Source organism: Symphalangus syndactylus, chromosome 18 (genome assembly GCF_028878055.3).
Source record: "Symphalangus syndactylus isolate Jambi chromosome 18, NHGRI_mSymSyn1-v2.1_pri, whole genome shotgun sequence".
Classification (NCBI taxonomy): domain Eukaryota; kingdom Metazoa; phylum Chordata; class Mammalia; order Primates; family Hylobatidae; genus Symphalangus; species Symphalangus syndactylus.
In genome coordinates this window covers 91,568,946-91,591,483 of record NC_072440.2, presented here as the reverse complement: position 1 = coordinate 91,591,483, position 22,538 = coordinate 91,568,946, and the positions used below count along the sequence as shown (strand labels likewise).

Below are 22,538 nucleotides of genomic sequence, written 5' to 3'. Positions count from 1 at the left end.
TGCAACCTCCGCCTCCTGGATTCAAGCAATTCTTCTGCCTCAGCCTCCTGAGTAGCTGGGACTATAGGCATGGACCACCATGCCCGGCTAATATTTGTATTTTTAGTAGAGACGGGGTTTCACCATGTTGGCCAGGCTGGTCTCGAACTCCTTACCTCATGATCCACCCGCCTCGGCCTCCCAAAGTGCTGGGATTACAGGCATGAGCCACCGTGCCTGGCACGGATACTCTTATAAGGTCTGAATTACAAGGTATGAATTATAGCATATTTTTGGAATAGCTGTATGAGGCTAGATACTATTATTAAACCATTTTATTGATGAACAAAGGAGGCACAGTGAGGTCCGGTAACTTAAGCAGGGTCATGAACAAGGGTGGATTTGGTGTTTGAAGCTTGGCTGAGACTCTGGGAGCCCAGCTCTCCAGCACGTTTGCCTCCCCTCAGTCACCAGGCTCCACTGCAGAACCCCAGGGTGTGTTAACACAATTGCCCAAATAAAGCTTTCAAGGTCAAAATATTGAGATAAAAACAAACCTATCTATTTTCAGGATGATTATGACATTCTGGACAGGCTTCAGATTAAACAGGCAGAACTAACACAATCCGTTTCAGAATACCGAGGCTTGGTGGAAAGGCAGGCCTGGTGAACTGGTCCAGGAAGCACTTCCTATGCTGCAGCAGGCAGGACATGTGCATGTCAGAAGGATTTGCATGCCCCAATCTGCAAACAACTGCACAAGGTTTGCTCCCAAAGACAACACACACCTTTGGGCTAAGGCAGGCTAAGAAGGATGGGGACAGAGCAATAGCAGAGGAGTTCCTGTTCTTGAGGACACTTGCCCCTTTCCCAAGCCACACTGTAGCCCTGGCCTGGCCCTCTGGGGGCAGGGGCAGCACCACCTTACAGGCAGCCCCCCTACTACTGCCTAACTTCATCTGAAAGCTGCACTCCATGTGTTCTCTTTGGAGCAATTTCAGATTCCTACTTACTGATAGTGATGCTCAGATTCAGTCTGGCAGTAGCACACACCAGCTGTTTCCATAAGCCTGGGCCAAACGTGGTCATGGCAGTTTAGAATTTCCCCCCTAAGTGGGTTTGAAATGAAAACTTCAAGTTTATAAACCAAACATGAGTTCGCTTTTCAATGAATGAGACATGCATCCCTTATGGCTTAGAACAGTGACAGAACAAGGGAGTGCTGACCTCTTACTTGCCTCCGACACACCAGGTGCCTCATAAAAGAGAATACTCCAGAGGTTTCCAGACAAGCTGGGATTGGGATGGCGAAAACGCACAGTTGATTCTCTTCCTTTGGTTTATTTCATCCTGGTTCTCATTCCCACCCTTCTTACCTCCCCTCCCATCTTATTCATTCAGTGGCTCCTCGTCTTCCTCCCAACCCTTAAGCTGGGTTCCCCAACGATCAGTCATTAGAAGTCCTCTCTCCTTATTCTGTATACTTCTTTAGGCTGCTATTACCCATGCTCTTGGCTTTAACTACAGCCTCATCACTCCTCAACCAAAAGACAGCCTCAAATACCTTTCTAAGCTTTACACCCATACATCCAGGGCCTGCCAGACACGGATCCACTTGCATGTCCCACTGGCATCTCAAATATAAGTACCAAAATGAACCACTTGTTCAGCCATCTCTCATAACTTGCTGCTGCTTCTCTTCCCATATTCCCTGTCTTAAGTCCAGATACAGAGAAATAATCTTAGATTCCTCCATCTCCATTCCCCAATATCCTGTTAGTACTCAGTACCTTTGATTCTATCTCCTAAATCTTCCCATCCTCAATCCCAATGCCTTAGTTCTTATAAAAGCTTTGTAAACAGGATCCCCAACTCATATTTCATCCTTTTCTAGTATTATACCACACATTTGCCCTCAGAATAATCCCTCTCATTTGTTAATCTCACCAAATTCCTAGGGCTAACTGATATGAACTGGTGCCCCTGAACTGGCTGTTCATAGCTGGCATACATTCTGATTGGTCAATCCCTATATCATATGGTTGTCAAATGTTTTGACTGTCACCCTGTTACCCCCATGCTTAGACCCTTCAATAGCTCCCCAAAACAGTCTCTTTAGTGTGGCATATCATGACTTCTTGTTCTCAGGCCAGTGCCTAAGCCACAACGTCATGCTACCTAACCTTTTTTAGTTTCTCTAACGCAGGGCTTCTTTGCTTGCTGTGTACAGGTCCAGAGGTTTGGAGAAGGGGTTATGTAAACTTGAGAAAATTTTACATGTTTACTTTTGTTAATATCTAACCAAAATTTAGTATTTCTTTCAATTATGAATACAGGCAACAAGCTATAATATTAGTAATGCCTATATTTTGTCATCTATACAAATGATACGTATTTTTAAATCACACTAACTTGCTCAAGGTAACTAAAAAATTATACTCATCATTACAAATTAAAAAAAAATTCTGATTGCTATTATATCTCAATATCCGACAACTTCTTTCTTTTGTAATCTTGTATATTTTATGCACTTCAGAACATCATTGTGAGTAGAATCCAAAAGCTTTATGAGAGAGTGAAAGAGATGCATGGCACAAAAAAGGTTTAGAATCCACACTCTAATTAATGGCTTCCCCATCCATCCATCTCTCTAGCACATATTTACTGACTGTTTACCAGGTATGAATTATGCTAGGCCCTAGGGGATATCAAGATGAAGAAGACACAGTTCCTTACCTCAATGTGGGGAAAGGTGAAGGTTGATTGTTTAAATACTGTGTGATAAATGCAATATAACTTTACATAGGGAGTAACATCTAACCAAAACCAAGGACTGGGAAGGCCTCTTGGGGATGACACTAGACAAGCAGGATTTAGTCAAATGACAAAATAACCTATAGGCCAGGCGCAGTGGCTCATGCCTGTAATCCCAGCACCTTGGGAGGCCGAGGCGGGTAAATCACAAGGTCAAGAGTTTGAGACCAGACTGACCAACATGGTGAAACCCTGTCTCTAGTAAAAAATAGCTGGGTATGGTGGCAGGTACCTGTAATCCCAGCTACTCGGGAGGCTGAGGCAAGAGAATCGCTTGAACCTGGGAAGTGGAGGTTGCAGTGAGCCGAGATCATGCCACTGCACTCTAGCCCGGGCGACAGTGCAAGACTCTATCTCAAAAACACAAAAAAAGGAAAAAGAAATAACCTATGATGCCATAAACCATGGTATACTCCTTTGGAAACAACTATGAGTCTGTTATATTTGCTCCAGGAAAGAAAAATTATTTTAATAAAATAAATTACTTTATGTCCAATACTGTGTATAAAGTCACTGGACCTCAGAAGGAGGATAATCAGCCCAACAGATCTTTTAGAGATAAAAATGCCCATTTTCCTCAAGCATATAAAAAGCTCTCTTCTTGTGTCAAATGGAAATCCAGTGGTAGAAAATTTGAATTTAGAACCAAAGCCTGCAGATTATGGTATGATAGTTCTCTTGGGGAGGAGAAAGAAGTAGAAAGCTGTCCGCATGATACAGTAGAAAGCTTATTTTTAGACTAACTTTCCTGTGGCATTCTGGCTGGATGGCACAAAGATATATTTTTCAGAACTATTTTTAGTTGAATAACTGAGATACAGGAAATGATTTTTCAACAAAATGTGTGGCTCGATGACTATTCACACTGGACAGTTCTGGATAGTTCTGAAGTTTCTGAACGACTTTGTTTGGGTGGAAATGGGAAACAGTATCCTCAATTAAGATACCTAAATAGGAATATTTCTAATCCTGGGCACTGGTTTTAGTTTGACTAGTTATCGGGGGTGTTTGGAAGGCAGGAGGCAATGCCCACTATCTTCCTAGAACATGTGCACTTTTAAGTTTCCTTATTTTCTCAAGCAGACTGGGACATATGTTGATTCAACTTCCACCAATATTAAATTACAGCATGTTTCCTCTTTTTATTACAGAAACAAAAAGTTGCAATAAACTTCCTGTCTCTCTGTACCTAGTTTCACTCAGGAGCTGTAATTGTATTATTCTAGTGGAGAGCTTGAATTTTGCTGGTAGAAAGGATAATGAATTAACTGCAAGGTAGTTTTGCATGATTAAATGAAACAATGCTTTGTTTCCCCATATTCTAGAAGTATATTTAACGCTCTCTCAAAAACGAAACTATTGCCTGGAGTTGAAAAAGTTTATTCCTGTGACTGTGTGTTAATATTAACCTTGAAATGTCTACCGTCTACCATTATACCCCCGTATTTCCCCATAAAATTTCAGTAAACCTACAGTCCTGACATAATTACCATGAACAGCCCTCTATCTGGGAATGATTACACTTGCATATGGATTTCACTTAGGACAAGAATAAGTTAGCACCTTTCTTTGACCTTTTTCTGAGCACAACACACAAGCTGAATCCAGAAATGATGAGTATTTTACAGCAGCTGGCTTCCACAGGTGGTAAGGCAGGCTCTGACACATGATGGGTCTAGTTGTTCAGCAAGTGTGAATTTTGGAAGTGAGCATCTGCCAGTCTTATTATTAACTGAGAGTTGAGCTGTTTTTATGAACTCCCAACCTGGAAGAACTTAAATGCATTTTTGAAACAGATTCACTTATAGTTTAAATGAAAAATAAAATACTGTTTTTCTTGTATTTTCACATCGCTCAATGACTGGAAGTAGCTGAAAGACCTGGAGAGTGGGCCCTCCTGAGGCCCCAGCACTCTCCCTTCGGCTAGTGAGGGCTTCCTTCTGGTTTCCAAATTTCAATCTCTAGCCAATTGCTATTTCAGAGATATGATGACCACTACGGCCATGAGACAAAAACACACTGGCATTTTCAAAAGTCCTCTCTGGGTGAATATTTTCAATATTCTAAAAAAAAAATTTTAAGAACATATACACTTCTTGTTTTAAGATAATTGTATTGGGAGGTTATGGAATTCAGGATTAACAATGTAGAAAAGTTTAAGTCAAATGTATCAAGGTTTATAAAGACATTCTAAGTCCAGTGGGTTATCTCGTATTTCACTTGTGGATTGCTCCTGAGTCCTATGAGAGTTTGCCATTCAGCAGGGATCATTTCAGCAGGTATCATAGTTCAGCACCAATTGTAAAGTTTAAGACTAATGCTGTCCAACAGAAGTATAAAGCAAGGTACATATGCAATTTTAGAATATCCTAGTTACAATGTTTAAAAAAGTATAAAGGAATGGGTGAAATTACTTTTAATATGTTTTACTTAATCCACTATATCTAAGGTAGTATCATTTCAACAGGTAATCAATATAAAAATTAATGAAATACTTTGCTTTTGGGGGAACTAAACTTTTGAAATCCAATGTGTGTTTTACACTTATGGCACAACTCAATTAAGGCTAGCCACAAACAACCACATGTGGCTAGTGGCTATAATATTAGTACAATTCTGTCCTACTCAGAATGGACAGCCAGACAAATGATGCCACAGGAGTACCACAGTCATCCAAATTCTAGGGTGACCTTAGACATATACTAAACCTTAGTCTTACAGTTTCAGAGATTGGTGCTTCCAAATGTGTGTGTGCAAGATTCTAGTATTTGCAGGATAACTCCCAAATGTTGAATATTTCACAAAACTGGTCTTAGGGTCAGAGCAGGACATTCCTACTCTAATACATTAGAGAATAAGAAAGGCTCACTAGTCATGAGATCAGAAAACATACAATGTATTTTGTTTCATTTATATTCCAACATTATTTATTCTATAAATATTATGGAGTTTTCTCAGTAGAAGGCCTAGAGAGGCTAAAATGCATTGACAAAATAGAAAAGTATTGATTCCAAAATTAATTCAACAAAAACAGGTGATAAAAAGTAAGTTATTATGCAATCAGCTTTACTACTCTCTACACAACTTTCAAGGATTATTTCAATTTTAACTGGAAGTAGAACTCTATGTCATTCTACCAACCCTTAAAGTCTTACAGATTCTAACTAGTTCTAGTCCTTTGCCCTCAGTAAGTATCTCTGCCCATCTACTTATTATCTATCCCCTTGCAGCACTAAAGTGATTACCTTACATAAATGCTCCTTTATGGTTTCGTCATCTCTCTTCACCACCTCCATCATTTCTTGGCCCCCAAGGTAGGCAGCATTAGCTACATTTAAAAAATAAAAAGTCAAACATTTAGAATATATAGAACAAACACAAATTTCAAATTAATTTTAGTAAATTCATGTTCCTCCTTTCTTTTGGCACGTGCTATCCGATGAGAGATACTGGTGAGGCCAACAGAGGAAGGTGAGTCAGGCAACATGCACACAGTCTCTGGAAACAAGAGCACTTCATTTAAAAGAACCTTCTTCCAACCTCATCTGGCTTCTCCATAGCGAAAGTTTAACAGTTCCACAGCCCAATGTCAGATACCACAGCAGATGATGTGTGCAATTTTACCAGACCAATATGTGCTATTTTGATTTAGGGCTTAGAAGTACAAATTGTTACCAATAAATCATGTATACCAAGAAAATGCAAACAGTTACTAACATGAAAATATACTGGCTTTTTTTTTTTTTTTTAAAAGGAAACAACTAAAAGGATTATTTATTTTTAAAAATACGTTTAAAGATCTCCAGGAGTTTTCAATAAGGGTTAGTCCCATTATACTGGCTGCAAAATTAGCAAAGTGATGCTCACTTTCAAGATGTCAAATACCTAGGAAAGAGGAAGAAAGCCAGAGATAACATGAGTTTATGTGGCTTTCTTGTACTGGTAAGAAAATTTTCATTCAATGCTTTGTACCTTCAATTCCATTTTGGCTGGTATTATTATTCTTACCTTGTTTTCTTTTTTGCCAGCATCTGTCCTTCCCTTCATTTTCAATCTTTTGTCATTTTGTTTCAAGTATGTCTCTTGAAATCATGTAAGTGGACTTCTTTAAAAATGCAGTTTTAAAGTCTCTGTTTCTTAAATAGAGGGACTAAACATATTCACATATATTGAGATCAAAGCTATTTGGTCTGACTCCAGTCATCTTGCTTTATATACCCTATGCTTTCTTGTTATTTCTGACTCTTATCTTTAGTGTGAATGATGAATTTTCCTCCCCACCGAGGATTTAACAAATTTCTCTTCATTAACAATCTGAAAGTATAAATTCCATTTTTATTTATCTAGTGGTTAGCCTTACCTAAAAACTGCAAACTTACTTTTTATTTTCTCTTGCTGTCTGGAATTACTCATCTAAACAAGGCATGACCTTAGCATACTTACACTTTCCCCATGCCTTCCTCCCATCCTGCCATCCTGCCTCCATCCCTGTGGCTTCAACCATCTGGAATTTTAGTTCCAGATTATTATTATTTTTTGAGATGGAGTTTTGTTCTGTTGCCCCGGCTGGAGTGCAATGGCACGATCGTGGCTCACTGCAACCTCCACCTCCCGGGTTCATGCAATTCTCCTGCCTCGGCCTCCAGAGTAGCTGGGATTACAGGCACGCACCACCATGCTCAACTAATTTTGTATTTTTAGTAGAGACAGGGTTTCACCATGTTGGTCAGGCTGGTCTTGAACTCCTGACCTCAGAAGATCCACCTGCCTTGGCCTCTCAAAGTGCTGGGATTACAGGCATGAGCCACCGCACCCAGCTCCCAGATTATTAATTTTTACATTTTGCCTCTGCTTTCCTTGTTTAAAGTTTTATCAAGGTAACACACACACACACACACATATATAGTTTCATATCAAATATCACAGAAATGGTTGTAATGCCAAACCATAGTTTCCTTTTCCATCATTTCCTATTTCTAGACCCGTTTCCTAGAGGAAGCCTCTCTGAACTCTTTTAGCTGTCCTTCCACCAGTTATCTTCTAACCTCTAAACACTTACGATCATTTTGTCATTTCTTGATAATTTATTCATTACCCTTGCTGAGTTGCTATTAGAGATTAGGATTTAGCTTACTTTTACGGCCCTACCATTCCTTCCTGCCATCTTCTCAACATGTTTATATCTTATTTTGAATTATTCTATTCTTACTTAAATAATATACTTACACCTTTACTTCTAAATATTGTTCACTGCTGAGCCAACTGGTATCTAGAACCACACTTCCATTCTTACAAGTCTCTGTCCTCCAACATTTATTTTTGTTACAGTTACCTTTTTTTCCCTCTAACTCTACTCAATATTTTTCTGAGTCAATTCTTCCTGGAGACCTCCTTTCCAGGACCCTTAGACCTTCTGCTCTAATCTGGACCACTGTCGACTTAGAATTTCCCTTCACTGCCTTCTTGGGTTGTTCCTATTGTTTTCTAAGTCCCAGTTAATTAACTCATTCATTTGCTCATTCAAAGATGACTGAGCACCTACTTACTTTATGCCAGGCATTATTTTAGGCGCCGGAGATGGAGCAACAAACAAGACAGAAAAACTGTTCTTGAGCTTATATTTTAGTGTTGGGATGATAGATGGTGAGAAAGTGCTATGGAGAAAAATAAAATCAGCTTAGGAGATAACTCTGTGCAGTGACAGAAGTGGCTTATTTTATGTAAAGTTCACTGAAAAGACCTCCCTGATAAGGGGATGTGTGAACAGAGAAGAACTTGAATGAAATGAGAAAATGGACCATGCAGATACTTGGGTTAGCAGCACTCTAGACAGAGAATAGGGTAGGAGATGCTCCCTTAAATACAGCCATGATGTAATCCTAAAAAGTAGCACTTTAATCATTCTTGCCTGTCTGTGATGTTAGCATGAGTACATATAGGAGTAAATATTCTGCATTTTCTTGGCCTAATCTCCTAAATCAGGACAGGATATTTAGTCGCAGTTATACACTAAGAAGCTGGACTATAAGACTCTAAGTCCTGGTTCCAAAATCAGAGCTGTCTTTGTTTTACTATATTTCAGGGAATTTATAAGGACAAACTAAATTAAAGCAACAGAGATTTGATTAATACATTATGGTCTATTCACTAAATTAATTATTCTATAACCTATTAAAAATTATCCTGCAGAATATATAATGTCAAATACATATTTAAAAATAATAGTAACTGACAAAAAGCAAACCATGAAATAGTACAGTATGATCCCACTATTGTAAAGATACATTATGTGTATGGTACAGATTTATTTGAAAAGATAAACAATAAAATAACAACACATTTTCTCTGGTTGATGGAATCCCAGGTGATCTGCCTGTCCTTTCTTCTCCTCTCACTTCCCTGCCTCCCTTTCAAATAGGTTATAGTTTCTTTCTTTGTACGTCGTTTTGTCTTCCCTAGAATTAATTTTTGCCTTTACTTGATTTTCTTTTTTCATGGGTAGACAATGAAAATTCTCTACTTTCTTCAAAAATGCATCAGATTTTATTCCCAAATGTGCAAACACATCCAATAATTCATTTATTCTGTTCCTCCCCCCACAGAGCCTTCCATTCTTTTGATCCAATCTTGGACGGGTTGCTCTCCAGGCCTGCTGCATAGCTGTCATCCTTGGACTTCCCTTTGCCACTTCTCTGGACTGGATTCCCTGTTTTATGGATTCTGTTCATGACTTTCTCATTCTTGGTTTATTCCCTTACTTTACTGAAGTACATTTTCCAGTAACTAATAAAAAGACACAGGAATTTTTGTAAATGTTTACATGTCTAATTTTTGTTTCTTTTCCCACATGAATCACATAGTTTGGCTGTACATAGAATTTTAAGCTGAAAGGGGCTTACCCTCCAGTTTATTATCTTCCAGCATCCAAGGTTAATGATTTCAATTTTAGTTTCTTGGAATGTGACTACTTCCCTTTGCCCTGCCCCTATCCCATCTCCTTATCCTCAAACTCAGCTGTCTTAACTCTAGAATCCTGAAGTTTCATAGGAATATGCCCTAATACAAGTCTTCTGTTCCTTAATTAGACTGGAAATCCAGCAGACCCATTCACTGCTTGGACTTACCAACTTTCTTTCTGGAAAATTTTCTTTTATTATTTCTTTGGTAATTTCTTCCCCTGTTTTCTCTATCCCCTCTTTCTGGAACTCCTACTAGTAGGGTATTGGCTCTCTTAGACTAATCCTCTAAGTCATTTTTCTTCTATAGCCCTTCTCTTTTTCAATTTGTATTATTTTCTAAGAGACTAGTTAAAATACTATGATATTGTCTAGTGGGGAGAGAATAAGGCTTAAAGTGCTTATAGTATGAAAAAGAATAAATGATCAAAGACATAATTTTTCCTACTATAAACATGTGCTCTGTATCTAAAACACAGAAATTATATGAGTAGAAGAAATGATTAGCAAGAGCTTAGTGAAAAATAATCAATATTACTATTTTGATGACTTCATTTAAATCTTTAAAATTTTATTGTTAAGTCTTAGTTTTCACATAGTTATACTGCATATGAAATTTAAAATTTTGCCTCTGAGCACATTCTAGAGTAGTGCTATGCAATATAACTTCCTGTGATGGTGGAAATGTTCCCTGTGCTATCCAACCAATACAAAGGCCCTTGGCTAGATGTGCCTCTTGAACACCTGAAATGTGGCCAGGACAATAAGGAACTGAAATTTCAATTTGATTTAATTCATTTACATTTAAGTAGCCACATATGGCTAATGTCTACCTTACTGAACAGTGAAGTTCTAGAGCTACAAATAAGGCCGACCTTACAGAGCTAAGAAATGGATTAGATATTAGGAGAAGGTGAAGGAATGAAAAATGAATATTAGTGAGGGCTTAGGAGAAAAAAAAGTTTGGGGAACACCATGAGGAAAAGACAGATTTTATGGAAAGAGAAATTCTCATTTTCTTTATAACTCCCATTAGCCTTCTCTACAAAATCTGATCCCAACCTATGTTGAAACTTGGCTCCATTTGAAGACTCATGCTTTCCAGTGAATGTGAGCTACTTATCCTCTAAACACATAAAATTTGCATCCTCAACCATTTTGTTCATGGCATTCTGTCTACTTGAAGTCTTCCCACCCATCCTTTGTCTTGGCTTAGATGCTCTGACTTTTCGCTACCTTGCTCTAACACTCCAATCTGTTAATAAAGACTGCTGAATTATCAATATAGAAGCCAAACCTGTTTAAACTGTTATTGGTTCCCAAAAATCTCAACTGAATTTTAATTTCAAATGGAAATGATCTCCCATAGTTCTACTTCGGAACAAGATGGAGTAAGAGGGACTGGATTTACCCTCCTACCTAAAATCCTGAAACAACTAAAAAAAAAAAAAAGATAAAATACATGAAGAAAAAAGTTTTCAAGACACTGGATATTGAGCAACAAAAAGACAGCAATCCCTGAGAAAAGAGAAACGAATGAGAGGAATCTTATGATTGTCTCAGCTTATCATTTGAAAAGTTTTCAGGCTACAGTGCAAAAAGGAGAAGTACAAGCAGAGCTTGGTAATCTCCCTCAGTTGATAAGTGCATTAATTGTTTTTTATTGTCTTCATTTTATGATGCTTTGACATCTTGGAGGCCTTGCTTGTCCGAGAGAGGCTGCCCCTCCCATGACTAGCTAATTCTTAGAGATAGCAAATGATTCCACAGTGAACAATTCTTTCATATGCAAACAACCAATCCAAAGGCCACACCCACTAACCACCTCCTTTAGAAAACTCTCACACAACAAGCCAAATACTCTAAATCACTCTAAATCCTGCTGGAAATTATTTCAGGACCGGACATAAGACATCTAGGAACTACCCCTATAGCTCAAAGCCCACCAGAATTTTTCATACCAGCCAGTCCTAACTAAACCTGCTCAGCTGCCTAACCTGCCTCATCCCTTCCTTCCCATGGGGACCACAATGAAGGCTCTGGGCCATGCTCTCCTGTGCTCCTTCTGCCTCCTTCCCCAACTGGGTGCTTCCCCATGAGGCCCTGCTTAGTGTGGAATGCTCCCTCCTCTCAAGAATTGTAAGTAACTCTTCTTTCAAAGGCAGTTGTCTCCATGCTTGCCATGTTAACATACCTGATTAAAAGAATGCATTTGTAATCAAGGAGATAGAGGTGATAGTTTGGGGAGGCTACTGCAGTGGTTTTTGGTAGGGCAGAGTTGTAGAAGGAAAAAGCTGTAGTGAGTGAGAGAAAGCTCCAGAGATCTGCGGAGGGGACCCCCTGAATTTCAGCTAGGTACAGATCAGCATAATTGTATGAGAAACTTTGAGAAGCTGGAGGAAGGAATCATCTGAAAGAATTAGAGGGAATAATCCCTGAATTGAGAATAGTTACTGTTTCTACCAGTCCACCAGAGAACGTCATAACCAACAATGCATCCACTAGAGCAGCACCAGTACTGTCACATGGCAGGAGGTGAGCAGCAGGCAAGCAAGTGAAGCTTTATCTGTATTTACAGGCATTCCCCATTGCTTGCATTACTGCCTAAGCTCTACCTCCTGTCAGATCACTGGCAGCATTAGATTCTCAGAGGAGTGCAAACCATACTGTGAACTGCGCATGCACGGGATCTAGGTTGCGTGCTCTTTATGATAATATAATGCCTGATCATCTGTCACTGTCTCCCATCACCCTCAGATGGGATTGTCTAGCTGCAGGAAAAGAAGCTCAGGGCTCCCTCCCACTTTTCTACATTATGGTGTGTTGTATAATTATTTCATTATATATTAACATTTAATAATAATGGAAATAAAGTACACAATAAATGTAATGTGCTTGAATCATCCCCAAACCATTCCCCCAGCCTGGTCTAGGGAAAAAGTGTCTTCCACAAAACCGGCCCCTGGTTCCAAAAAGGTTGGGGACTGCTAACTAGAGAACTCAGAGAGGTTTTTGCCTTGGTGGTGGAGTAAAATTAGCCCTAAACCAAATGCCATTCTGGTACCAACTAAAAGCTTAGAAGCAAGACCAGAAAGTATCAAACCATCTCCAAATAACAAAACTGTGTCCCATAACACAGCACAATAATATTTATAGAAGTACAAAAATATCCAGCATCTGACAAGGTAAAATTCAGAATGTAAGCTATCCAATAAAAAATTATCACGCATGCAAAGCAAGAAAATACAACCCAAATGAGGAGAAAAACTGATCAGTCAAAACTGATGCAGAAATGACAAGGATAATAAAATTAATAAACATTCAACAACTGGAACTTGGACAAGTGGATATACATATGCAAAAGAAGGAAGCTGGATCACTACCTCACATGATATAGAAAATAAATTCAGAATAGATCATAGCCCTAAATGTAACAACTAAATCTATAAAACTCTCAGTAGGAAAGAGAAATAAATCTTTGTGACCTTAGATTACAGAATGGTTTGTAACTATGACACCAAAAGCACAAGTGACAAAAATAAATAAATAAATTGGACTTAATCAAAACTAACACTTTCTGTGCTTTAAAGGACACCGTCAAGAAAGTAAAAAGACAATCTACAGAATGAGAAAAGATCATATGTCTGATAAAGATCTCTAGCTATAATATATAAAGAACTCTTACAAATCAATAACAGAGACAATCTGATTGAAAATGGGCAAAGGATTGCAACGGACATTTCTAAATATCTTCTAAAGAAGATATACAGGTTGAGTACCCCTAATGTAAAAACATAAAATCTGAAATCTTCCAAAATTCAACATTTTGAGTGCCAACATGATGCTACAAGTGGAAAATTTCACACATGACTATATGTAATGGGTTGCAGTCAAAACTTTTTTCATGCACAAAATTAAAAATATTGTGCAAAGTTACCTTCAAGCTATGTGTATGAGGTGTATATAAAATATAAGTAAATTTTGTGTTTAGACTTGGGTCCCATTCCCAAAATATCTCATTATGTATATGCACATATTTCCAAATCCAAAAAAATCCCAAATCCTAAACACTTCTCGTCCCAAGCATTTCAGATAAGGGATATTCAATCTGTACAAATGGCCAATAAGCATGTGAAAAGATATTCAACATCATTAGTCATCAAGGAAATATAACCAAAACCACAATGAGATACTACTTCACTAGGATGGCTATAATAAAAAAGACAAACAATAACCAGTGTTGACAAGATGTGGAGAAACTATAACCCTCATGTCTTGTTGTTAGAATTATAAACTGGTACAGGAACTTTGGAAAACTGTTTGGCAGTTCCCTAAAATGTTAAATACAGAGTTACCATATTACCCAGCAATTCCACCTATAGACAAGAGAATTAGAAACATAAGTCCACAAAAAACTTGTACATGAATGTTTACAGCAATATTATTCATAATAGCCAAAGAGTGCAAACAATCTGAATGTCCATCAATTGATGAATGGAAAGACAAAATATGGTAAAGTCATGCAATGAAATAGTATTCATCAATAAAAAGTAATGAAGCACTGACACATGCTAAAACATGAATAAACCCTGAAAACATGCTAAGTGAAAGAAGCAAGTCACACTCCAACATATCAAACTTCGTGGGACAGGGCCAAAGCAGTAGTTAGAAATCTGTAACACTAAAAACTTATATTACAAAATCAATTATTTCAGTTTCCATTGCAAGAAACCAGAAAGAGAAGAGCAATTAACTATGAAGTAGGCAAGAAATAAAGTTCACACCAGAAATTAATGAAAGTAATTAATGAAATTGAAGCCAAGAAAATAATCAAGAAAATAAATGGAACTAAAAGCTGGTTCTTCAATAAGACAATCTAACTGATAAGTCTTTAGCCAGATTGATCAGGGAAAAAAATATGAGAAGACAAAAGATACTAAGATATTACGAATATCAAGAAAGAGAGAAGTGACATCTCTGCAGATTCCAGATATCAAAAGGATAATCACATAATTTTGTGAACAACTTTATGTCATGAATGTAGACACCTTGGACAAAATGGATAAAGTCTGCACAAAGACAAAAATGTTAAGCTTACTCAAAAAGAAACAGACACCCTGAATAGTCTTACATATACTAAAGAAATGGAATTTGTAATTTAAAATCTCTTCACAAAGAAAACCCCAGGCCAAGATGATTTCATTGGTCAATTCAATGAACAATTAAGGAAGAAATATTGATTCTACATAAACTCTTCCTGGAAATGACTATATATATGACTCACCCCAGACTATATATATGTGTGTGTATATATATATATAGTCATATATATACACATGTATATATATACACACATATATACATGTATATATGTGTGTGTATATATATGTACACACATATATACATGTATATATATGTACACACATATATATACATGTATATATGTACACACATATATATACATGTATATATATGTACACACATATATATACATGTGTATATATATGTACACACATATATATACATGTATAGACAAGACATGAGGGTTACAGTTTCTCCACATCTTGTCAACACTGGTTATTGTTTGTCTTTTTTATTATAGCCATCCTAGTGAAGTAGTATCTCATTGTGGTTTTGATTATATTTCCTTGATGACTAATGATGTTGAACATCTTTTCACATGCTTATTGGCCATTTGTACAGATTGAATATCTCTTATCTGAAATGCTTGGGACGAGAAGTGTTTAGGATTTGGGATTTTTTTGGATTTGGAAATATGTGCATATACATAATGAGATATTTTGGGAATGGGACCCAAGTCTAAACACAAAATTTACTTATATTTTATATACACCTCATACACATAGCCTGAAGGTAACTTTGCACAATATTTTTAATTTTGTGCATGAAAAATGTTTTGACGGCAACCCATTACATATAGTCATGTGTGAAATTTTCCACTTGTAGGATCATGTTGGCACTCATATATATATGACTATTTTGTTTTTGGCATAGGTAGCACTTCAAAACAGTGGGAAAAAGACGGTTTGTGGTAAACAGAATTCTAAGATGTCTTTCAAATATTTGACCCTGTGAATATGACATATTACTCCTATGATAGGTCATGTTATCTGGCAGAGTTGACTTTAAGAAGGGAGAATTATGCTAGTGGGCCCAGCCTAACCTATTCAGGTGTCCTTTAAAATCTGAGTTTTCTCTGGTTGGTTGCAGAAAGGAAGTCAGAGATTTGGAGCACTAGAAGGATTAAATGCACCATAGTAGGTATGAAGATGGAGCTCACATGGAAAGGACCTGAGAGTGGCCTTTAAAGAGTAGAGAAGTGTCACACCTGTAATCCCAGCACTTTGGGAGGCCGAGATGGGTGGATCACAAGGTCAGGAGATTGAGACCATCCTGGCTAACATGATGAAACCCTGTCTCTACTAAAAATACAAAAAATTAGCCGGGCGTGGTGGTGGGCACCTGTAGTCCCAGCTACTCGGGAGGCTGAGGCAGGAGAATGGAGTGAACCCGGGAGGTGGAGCTTGAAGTGAGCCAAGATTGCGCCACTGCGCTCCAGCCTGGGTGACAGAGCGAGACTCCGTCTCAAAAAAAAAAAAAAAAAGAGTAGAGAAGTGGTGCGTTCCAAGATGGCCAAATAGGAACAGCTCCAGTCTGCAGCTTCCAGCGTGATTGACACAGAAGACGGGTGATTTCTGCATTTCCAACTGAGGTATGTGGTTCATCTCATTGGGACTGCTTGGACAGTGGGTGCAGCCCATGGAGGGCGCGCTGAAGCAGGGCGGGGCATTGCCTCACCCCAGAAGCACAAGGGGTTGGGGGATTTCCCTTTCCTAGCCAAGGGAAGCCGTGACAGACCGTACCTGGAAAAACGGGAGACTCTTGCTCAAATACTGCACTTTTCCAACGGTCTTAGCAAACAGCCCACCAGAAGATTACATCCGGTGCCTGGCTCGGTGGGTCCCACGCCCACAGAGCCTTGCTCACTGCTAGCGCAGCAGTCTGAGATTGACCTGCAAGGCAGCAGCCCGGCAGGGGGAGGGGCGTCCACCATTGCTGAGGCTTGAGTAGGTAAACAAAGCGGCTGGAAAGCTCAAACAGGGTGGAGCCCACTGCAGCGCCAAGGCTTCCTGCCTCTACAGACTCCATCTCTGAGGGCAGGGCATAGCTGAACACAAGGCAGCAGAAACTTCTGCAGACTTAAATGTCCCTGTCTGACAGCTCTGAAGAGAGCAGTGGTTCTCCCAGCATGGCGTATGAGCTCTGAGAACGGACAGACTGCCTCCTCAAGTGGGTCCCTGACCCCCATGTAGCCTAACTGGGAGACACCTCCCAGTAGGGGCCAACAGACACCTCACACAGGTGGGTGCCCCTCTGGGACAAAGCTTCCAGAGGAAGGATCAGGCAGCAATATTTGCTGTTCTGCAGCCTCCGCTGGTGATACCCAGGCAAACAGGGTCTGGAGTGGACCTCCAGCAAACTCTGACAGACCTGCAGCTGAGAGACCTGACTGTTAGAAGGAAAACTAAGAAACAGAAAGGAATAGCATCAACATCAACCAAAAGGACATCCACACCAAAACCCCATCTGTAGGTCACCAACATCAAAGATCGAAGATAGATAAAACCACAAAGATGGGGAGAAACTAGAGCAGAAAAGCTGAAAATTCTAAAAACCAGAGTGCCTCTTCTACTCCAAAGGATTGCAGCTCCTCGCCAGCAACGGAACAAAGCTGGACGGAGAATGACTTTGATGAGTTGACAGAAGTAGGCTTCTGAAGGTCGGTAATAACAAACTTCTCCGAGCTAAAGGAGGATGTTTGAACCTATTGCAAGGAAGCTAAAAACTTTGAAAAAAGATTAGATGAATGGCTAACTAGAATAAACAGTGTAGAGAAGACCTTAAATGACCTGATGGAGCTGAAAACCATGGCACAAGAACTACGTGATGTGCCAGGCGCGGTGGCTCACGCTTGTAATCTCAGCACTTTGGGAGGCTGAGGCGGGCGGATCACGAGGTCAGGAGATCGAGACCATGGTGAAACCCCATCTCTACTAAAAATACAAAAAAATTAGCCGGGCGTGGTGGCGGGCGCCTGTAGTCCCAGCTACTCGGAGAGGCTGAGGGCGGGAGAATGGTGTGAACCCAGGAGGCGGAGCTTGCAGTGAGCCGAGACTGCGCCACTGCACTCCAGCCTGGGTGACAGAGCGAGACTCCGTCTCAAAAAAAAAAAAAAAAAAAAAAAAAGAACTACATGATGCATGCACAAGCTTCAATAGCCAATTTCATCAAGTGGAAGAAAGGGTATCAGTGACTGAAGATCAAATTAATGAAATAAAGTGAGAAGAGAAGTTTAGAGAAAAAAAGAAATGAATAAAGCCTCCAAGAAATATGGGACTATGTGAAAAGACCAAATCTACGTTTGATTGGTGTACCTGAAAGTGACAGGGAGGATGAAACCAAGTTGGAAAACAGTCATCAGGATATTATCCAGGAGAACTTTCCCAACCTAGCAAGGTAGGCCAACATTCAAATTCAGGAAATACAGAGAACACCACACAGAAACTCCTCAAGAAGAACAACCCCAAGACACATAATTGTCAGATTCACCAAGGTTGAAATGAAGGAAAAATTGTTAAGGGCAGCCAGAGAGAAAGGTCAGCTTACCCACAAAGGGAAGCCCATCAGACTAACAGCGGATCTCTCAGCAGAAACTCTACAAGTCAGAAGGGAGTGGGGGCCAATATTCAACATTCTTAAAGAAAAGAATTTTCAACCCAGAATTTCATATCCAGCCAAACTAGCTTCATAAGTGAAGGAGAAATAAAATACTTTACAGACAAGCAAATGCTGAGAGATTTTGTCACTAGGCCTGCCTTCCAAGAGCTCCTGAAGGAAGCACTAAACATGGAAAGAAACAACCAGTACCAGCCACTGCAAAAATATGCCAAATTGTAAAGACCATCGATGCTATGAAGAAACTGCATCAAGTAACGGGCAAAATAACCAGCTAACATCATAATGACAGGATCAAATTCATACCTAACAATATTAACCTTAAATGTAAATGGACTAAATGCCCCAATTAAAAGACACAGACTGGCAAATTGGATAGAGTCAAGACCCATCAGTGCACTGTATTCAGGAGACCCATCTCATGTGCAGAGACACACATAGGCTTAAAATAAAGGGATGGAGGAAGATCTACCAAGCAAATGGAAAGAAAAAAAAGCAGGGATTGCAATCCTCATCTCAGATGAAACAGACTTTAAACCAAGAAGGCCATTACATAATGGTAAACGGATCAATTCAACAAGAAGAGCTAACTATCCTAAATATATATGCAACCAATACAGGAGCACCCAGATTCATAAAGGAAGTCCTTAGAGACCTACAAAGAGACTTAGACTCCCATAAAATAATAATGGGAGACTTTAACACCCCACTGTCAATATTAGACAAATCGACGAGCCAGAAGGTTAACAAGTATATCCAGGACTTGAACTCAGCTCTGCACCAAGCAGACCTAATAGACATCTACAGAACTCTCCATCCCAAATCAACAGAATATATCTTCTTCTCGGCACCACATGGCACTTATTCCAAAATTGACCCCTTAGTTGGAAGTAAAGCACTCCTCAGCAAATGTGAAAGAACAGAAATCACAACAAACTGTCTCTCAGACCACAGGGCAATCAAATTAGAACTCAGGATTAAGAAACTTGGTCAAAATTGCACAACTACATGGAAACTGAACAACCTGCTCCTGAATGACTATGGGGTAAATAATGAAATGAAGGCAGAAATAAAGATGTTCTTTGAAACCAATGAGAACAAAGACACAATGTACCAGGATCTCTGGGACACATTTAAAGCAGTGTGCAGAGGGAAATTTGTAGCGCTAAATACCCACACGGAAAAGCAGGAAAGATCTAAAATCAACACCCTAATATCACAATTAAAAGAACTAGAGAAGCAAGAGCAAGCAAATTCAACAGCTAGCAGAAGGCAAGAAATAACTAAGATCAGAGCAGAACTGAAGGAGGTAGAGACCCAAAAAACCCTTCAAAAAAATCAATGAATCCAGAAGCCAGTTTTTTGAAAAGATCAACAAAATTGATAGACCACTAGCAAGACTAATAAAGAAAGAAGAAAAGAGAGAAGAATCAAATTGATGCAATAAAAAATGATAAAGGGGATATCACCACCAATCTCACAGAAATACAAACTACCATCAGAGAATACTATAAACACTTTGACGCAAATAAACTAGAAAATCTGGAAGGAATGGATAAATTCCTGGACACATACATCTTCCCAAGACTAAACCAGGAAGAAGTGGAATCTCTGAATAGACCAGTAACAGGCTCTGAAATTGAGGCAATAATCAATGGTCTACCAACCAAAAAAAGTCCAGGACCAGACAGATTCATAGCCGAATTCTACCAGAGGTACAAAGAGGAGCTGGTACCATTCCTTCTGAAACTATTCCAATCAATAGAAAAAGAGGGAATCCTCCCTACCTCATTTTATGAGGTCAGCATCATCCTGATACAAAAGCCTGGCAGAGACACAACAAAAAAACAATTTTAGACCAATATCGCTGATGAACATCAGTGCAAAAATCCTCAATAAAATACCGGCAAACCGAATCCAGCAGTACATCAAGCTTATCCTCCACAATCAAGTTGGCTTCATCCCTGGGATGCAAGGCTGGTTCAACATATGAAAATCAACAAATGTAATCCATCCCATAAACAGAACCAATGACAAAAACCACATGATTACCTCATTAGATGCAGAAAAGGCCTTTGACAAAATTCAGTAGCCCTTCATGCTAAAAACTTTCAATAAACTAGGTATTGATGGAACGTATCTGAAAATAATAAGAGCTACTTATGACAAACCCACAGCCGGTATCACACTGAATGGACAAAAATTGGAATCATTGCCTTTGCAAACCGGCACAAGACAGGGATGCCCTCTCTCACCACTCCTATTCAACATAGTGTTGGAAGTTCTGGCCAGGGCAATCAGGGAGGAGAAAGAAATAAAGGGTATTCGATTAGGAAAAGAGGAAGTCAAATTGTCCCTGTTTGCAGATGACATGATTGTATATTTAGAAAACCCCATTGTCTCAGCCCAAAATTTCCTAAAGCTGACAAACAACTTCAGCAAGGTCTCAGGATAAAAAATGTGCAAAAATCACGAGCATTCCTATCATCAATAACAGACAAACAGAGAGTCAAATTATGAGTGAACTCCCATTCACAATTGCTTCAAAGAGAATAAAATATCTAGGAATCCAATTAAAAAGGGATGTGAAGGACCTCTTCAAGGAGAACTACAAACCACTGCTCAACGAAACAAGAGGACACAAACAAATGGAAGAACATTCCATGCTCATGGATAGGAAGAATCTATATCATGAAAATGGCCATACTGCCCAAGGTAATGTATAGATTCAATGTTATCCCCATCAAGCTACCAATGATTTTCTTCACAGAATTGGAAAAAACTTTAAAGTTCATATGGAACCGAAAAAGAGCCTGCATTGCCAAGAAAATCCTAAGCAAAAAGAACAAAGCTGGAGGCATCATGCTATCTGACTTCAAGCTATACTACAAGGCTACAGTAACCAAAACAGCATAGTACTGGTACCAAAACAGATATATAGACCAATGGAACAGAACAGAGCCCTCAGAAATAACACCACACATCTACAGTCATCTGATCTTTGACAAACCTGACAAAAGAAATGGGGAAAGGATTCCCTATTTAATAAATGGTGCTGAGAAAACTGGCTAGCCATATGTAGAAAGCTGAAACTGGATCCCTTCCTCACACCTTATACAAAAATTAATCCAAGATGATTAAAGATTTAAATGTTAGACCCGAAGCCATAAAAACCTCAGAAGAAAACCTAGGCAATACCATTCAGGACATAGGCATGGGCAAGGACTTCATGACTAAAACACCAAAAGCAATGGCAACAAAAGCCAAAATAGACAAATGGGATCTAATTAAACTAAAGAGTTTCTGCACAGCAAAAGAAACTACCAGCAGAGTGAACAGGCAACCTACAGAATGAGAGAAAATTTTTGCAATCTACCCATCTGACAAAGGGCTAATTTCCAGAATCTACAAAGAATTTAAAGAAATTTTCAAAAAAACAACGCCATCAAAAAGTGGGCAAAGGATATGAACAGACACTCTCAAAAGAAGACATTTATGCAGCCAACAGACACATGAAAAAATGCTCATCATCACTGGTCACCAGAGAAATGCAAATCAAAACCACAATGAGATACCATCTCACACTAGTTAGAATGGTGATCATTAAAAAATCAGGAAACAACAGATGCTGGAGAGGATATGGAGAAATTGGAATGCTTTTACACTGTTTGTTGGAGTGTAAATTAGTTCAACAATTGTGGAAGACAGTGTGGCGATTCCTCAAGGATCTAGAACCAGAAATACCATTTGACCCAGTGAAGCCGTTACTGGGTAGATACCCAAAGGATTATAAATCATGCTACTATAAAGACACATGCACATGTATGTTTATTGTGGCACTGTTCACAATAGCAAAGACTTGGAACTAACCCAAATGTCCATCAATGATAGACTAGATTAAGAAAATGTGGCACATATACACCATGGAATACTATGCAGCCATAAAGAAGGATGAGTTAATGTCCTTTGCAGGGACATGGATGAAGCTGGAAACCATCATTCCGAGCAAACTATCACAAGGACAGAAAACCA

The 22,538-nt window shown here is 39.1% G+C and overlaps 1 protein-coding gene across 6 annotated transcripts in view; it reads right to left on the bottom strand.

Annotated features, from left to right (window-relative positions):
- Positions 1 to 22,538, bottom strand: part of LDAH (lipid droplet associated hydrolase) — a 132,240-nt gene that overhangs the window by 10,726 nt on the left and 98,976 nt on the right. For all 6 annotated transcript variants that reach the window (XM_055251519.2, XM_063622768.1, XM_055251521.2 and 3 more), the window contains one exon: positions 6,039 to 6,121. In XM_055251519.2, coding sequence (XP_055107494.1) covers positions 6,039 to 6,121 — 83 coding nt within the window. The remainder of the gene's footprint in view (positions 1 to 6,038; positions 6,122 to 22,538) is intronic.